The following is a 3,982-nucleotide window of genomic DNA, read 5'->3' on the forward strand; positions in this document are numbered from 1 at the left end:
GCTTCCAAAACCTGTATTTCTATTTAAATATTACATTTAGACCTCTCTATAACAGACATCCTCTATAATAACACTTTATTATAAGGGACAAGTTTTTTTTGAAATTAGTTTTTTATGTTATATTATAATATATGTTCCCTATAACAATATTTCACTACAATAGCTAAAAAATATCGAAACAAACAAAATTATTAGGGAGAGGCTTCACTGTGTATCCAAAGGAATGAAGCAGAAAATTGGGTTCTCTTTGAAGTTTGATCAGAGAGTGCTTGCCATAGGGCAAGTTGGCAACTTATATTATTGTACAACATGACAAAAGTAGGTAGTGATTTATTTTTCTTTGATCTGTTTTTTCTTTCTAACTCGATTGAGAAGTACAAGTAATTTGCTTAAATAGCTACAACAAAGAGATTGAGGACCAAATATATTTAGGATGGGAAGGACACGTTACCATTTTTACTTTGTTAAACTCGTAACTAACTACGAAATTTTTTGTTAAATATATGTATTAATACTATAAAAAAACTGATAAGTAGGAAAAAAAATAACAACACTCTAGCGTATTGGTTATGTTCTTGATTTTACTCTAAGTGGTCGTTTGGTATAAGGTATAAGAATGTATAGTGTTGGTATAAAAATTTAATATCACCTTAATACTTTGTTTGGTTAGGAAACCTGGTATAAGTTATCCCGAGATTAAAATTAGTACCGGAATAACTTATACCTTGTAGAGGGTGGGGTAATTATTGCCGGGATAACTTATACCTTCTTCTTAGAAATTATGCAATTGTCATTTTTAATATAACATACCAAACAGTGGATAAAAAACAATATCAGGATAACTAATCCCAACATAACTTATCCCGGCATAAGCCGTATTCAAACCAAATGACCCTTAAGGAGTTAGAGGATCGAATCTCAAGTAGCACGTGTTTTTTTTGCAAATATTTGGTATGACCTTTTCTAAAAATTGTGATAATTGAATTCAAGATATTTTCTAACTTAATACTCAATAAAACCAATGGACTACGACTTTACGTCCGTAAAGGATAACAATCTCGGAATAAGATATGAGATTATTTTATATTGCATTTGATTATGAGAATTAATTAGTCTGAGGAATCATTTTGTACTAAAATGATAGATTAGTTATCCCGTATAAAAAAGGACGAAATATGTAATAGCATAAGCTATTCCAACTCAAAGCATATTCTTATATATCCCATCCCACCGACCAAAAGGCAAAATTTTCAATTCTTTTCCAATGGTATTAATTAGCATTTTCCAAAAGCAAAAACAAAGAGTTGAGTTTTAGCTTGTTACAACACTTTATAAGGACCATTACGTAAGCATTAATTTAACATAAAATTTTGGAAGGCTGGTCAAACAAAAGTAATATCTTTGTTTAATTGGTACTTAAGTTAAGTTTACATTATTACACTAAAAAAGAAAAACTGTCTCTACGTTCCAGCTTGCTCTTCTTGGCAAAGTAAATTTTCTAAGCTGCAACTGTCCGATTATAAATTTTGCATATCAGCTAAACAATAAATATATCAGTTCGAGCTCCATTAACCAGAAGTATCAGGTTCCAGGTATCCAATAAAAAGCGCTATCCTTATACAATATGATCTAAGTTAATTAGACCAATGGGTTTCAAATGTTAGATAATTAATAATAAGAGAAAGAAATATACTATCATAAACAAGATTAAATTTCATATATACACTTCGTGTGACCTATAATGTTACGAGTTGAAGCTGTAGAAATAATTAATAATACTAGCATTAAGATAAATTGTCTATATTATACCTTTGAAGTGCAATCCTTTCTCGAATCGTATGTGAACGTGAAATGCTTTGACACGAAACTACCTTTTTTTATTTTTATTTTTTATGAATTGTCAATTTAATGTCAACGACAATACAACAAAAGATTAACATAATAACTAAATACTGCCTTTGTATATATCCAAAACTCCCAACAATTCAATGTACCAAAAATCAAACAAAACACAAAAGAGGAAAAAAAAAAAAAAAAAAATGAGAAAGAAAACCAAACTAAGTAACTACATAATTTAGTATTTTCTCTCTCTCTTTTTTTTTGGGGACTATTTTCCACTAAGGAGAAACGACGAATCCACCGAAAACTATAGTCAAAACGATTGACATCAATACAGCTGAAGGAGTAAATGCTTTTACTGCTGAATTCTTGCTGTTGGGCGTTGAACCAGTAGGTGACTGAATATCCGCCGGCGGTGAGTTCCCACCGCCGGTTTCCGGAGCAATACTTCCCGGCGATGACTTCCCTGGTGATCCCGACGTACTTGTTGCCGGAGAAGAAGTTGGAGATGATGATGATGAGCCACTCGATGAAGGCGATGGAGCTGTTATGGCTCCGGATGGTGAAATAATCGCCGGTGCCGGAGATGTCGCCGGAGTTATTGACGGCGATGGAGAAGGTGATGGACTATTGATTGACGGCGCATGAGATGTTGACGGAGATGTAGCCGGAGAATTCGCCGGAGTTGGAGCATTTCCTGGTGATGAAGTAGGTGTTTGATTTACAGGAGCAGGAACTGGAGATGTTGCCGGAGTTGGAGCATTTCCTGGAGATGAAGTAGGTGTTTGATTTACAGGAGCAGGAACTGGAGAAGTAGCCGGAGATGTCGCCGGAGATGTTGCCGGAGGAGAAGCTACTGGACCATGAGCTGGAGTTGAGGGGGTAGGTGGTGTAGGAGAAGAAGGAGGAGTTCTAATAGCTAAAACAACAATAATTAATTTTTGTGATCCTTTTTCACAATCATTTTTATTTCCGCTAATAAAAAAGAAAGGACCAGAACGATCAAACTTGAATATAGAATTGCCATCTTCCATTTTCTTGATTGGATTATCAGTGTTGCACTTGTCATAATCATCCTTGTTTACTACTAACACTGAGTTTGATCCTTTCTTGTACTTGAACACTACATAAACCAAACACAAAACAACTAATCAACGCATATTTAAATAAGATGATCACACATTTCAATCAGAACTTTAAGATTACGAGCACATATTTTAGACGAGATGGTCAATCATACAATTTCAAAAATAAATATCAAGATTACGAGCACATATTATTTATTCCGAACTTAAAAAATAGAAACACATCTCTTAAACGGGATGATTATACGAGTCAATCAACAACAACAACAAATCGAGTGAATTCACAAGTAGATTATGAAGATGGTAGTGTATACGAAGACCTTACCTTTGGAAGAACAAAAAGGCTGTTTCCGAGATCATACAAGTCAATCAGAACATAAAAAAAATATACGAGCAGATCTTATAAATGAGGTGATCACACAGTTAAGCAGAACTTACGTAAAGTGTCATTGACTGAGAATCTCGTTCGTTCAGCCCAATTGTTGTAATTTTCGGAAGGGTTAGGAACCCAACCATCTCTTCCACCAACGTAGAATTGATAAGCATAAGAAGAGCTGATCAAACAAGCAAAGAAAATAACTGAAAGATGTTTCTGCAAAGCCATGAATTATAATAACAATTTCTTTGACATAAATGTATAAATACAGAAAAGAGAAGATGAGTGATGAGAAAAAGGGAGAAAGAGAAAACTTTACGAAAAGTCTTAAGCTAGAAATTAAATTGCAAAAAGGGGAAATAATTAAATAGAGAAGAAACTGAAATATAATTAAGAAGAATAGTAAGAGGAAATTTTCTAGACTGATAGGTTTAAGAATTAAAATGGAGTAATATATAGTCTATACTAGGAGAGGGGCTAGGGGTTGGGTTGGGTGGGTGGGGGTTGTTGTTGCAAAGGTTACCGTTGCAAAGTAAAGAAAAAGCACTTCAATTTAGAACAAAAATGTGTTTGTTAAAACAATAAACTGGAATAATGTGTTTTGGGGGGGGGGGGGCTTTACAAAAGTGTGAATGGATTACATATTATACACGTGGAGAAAGGTTAAGGACATAACGGTAAG

The 3,982-nt window shown here is 33.9% G+C and overlaps 1 protein-coding gene across 1 annotated transcript; it reads right to left on the reverse strand.

Moving 5' to 3' along the window:
- Positions 1-1,933: 1,933 nt before the first annotated feature.
- On the reverse strand, positions 1,934-3,732 carry LOC107828497 (uncharacterized). The gene is made up of 2 exons (XM_016655816.2): positions 3,363-3,732; positions 1,934-2,962 (listed from the first exon to the last, which is right to left on the reverse strand). The coding sequence occupies exons 1-2, from the start codon at positions 3,526-3,528 to the stop codon at positions 2,118-2,120; spliced, it is 1,011 nt and encodes a 336-aa protein (XP_016511302.1). The 5' UTR covers positions 3,529-3,732; the 3' UTR covers positions 1,934-2,117.
- Positions 3,733-3,982: the final 250 nt, after the last annotated feature.

The sequence above is a fragment of the Nicotiana tabacum genome, chromosome 12 (genome assembly GCF_000715075.1).
Source record: "Nicotiana tabacum cultivar K326 chromosome 12, ASM71507v2, whole genome shotgun sequence".
NCBI classification, from domain to species: Eukaryota; Viridiplantae; Streptophyta; class Magnoliopsida; order Solanales; family Solanaceae; genus Nicotiana; species Nicotiana tabacum.

Excerpts from the sequence above, each read along its gene's own strand:
- LOC107828497 (XM_016655816.2), bottom strand. The coding sequence starts at position 3,528 with ATGGCTTTGCAGAAACATCTTTCAGTTATTTTCTTTGCTTGTTTGATC. Across the intron at positions 2,963-3,362 it reads CTCAGTCAATGACACTTTAC|TGTTCAAGTACAAGAAAGGA; the intron begins GTAAGTTCTGCT and ends TGGTTTATGTAG.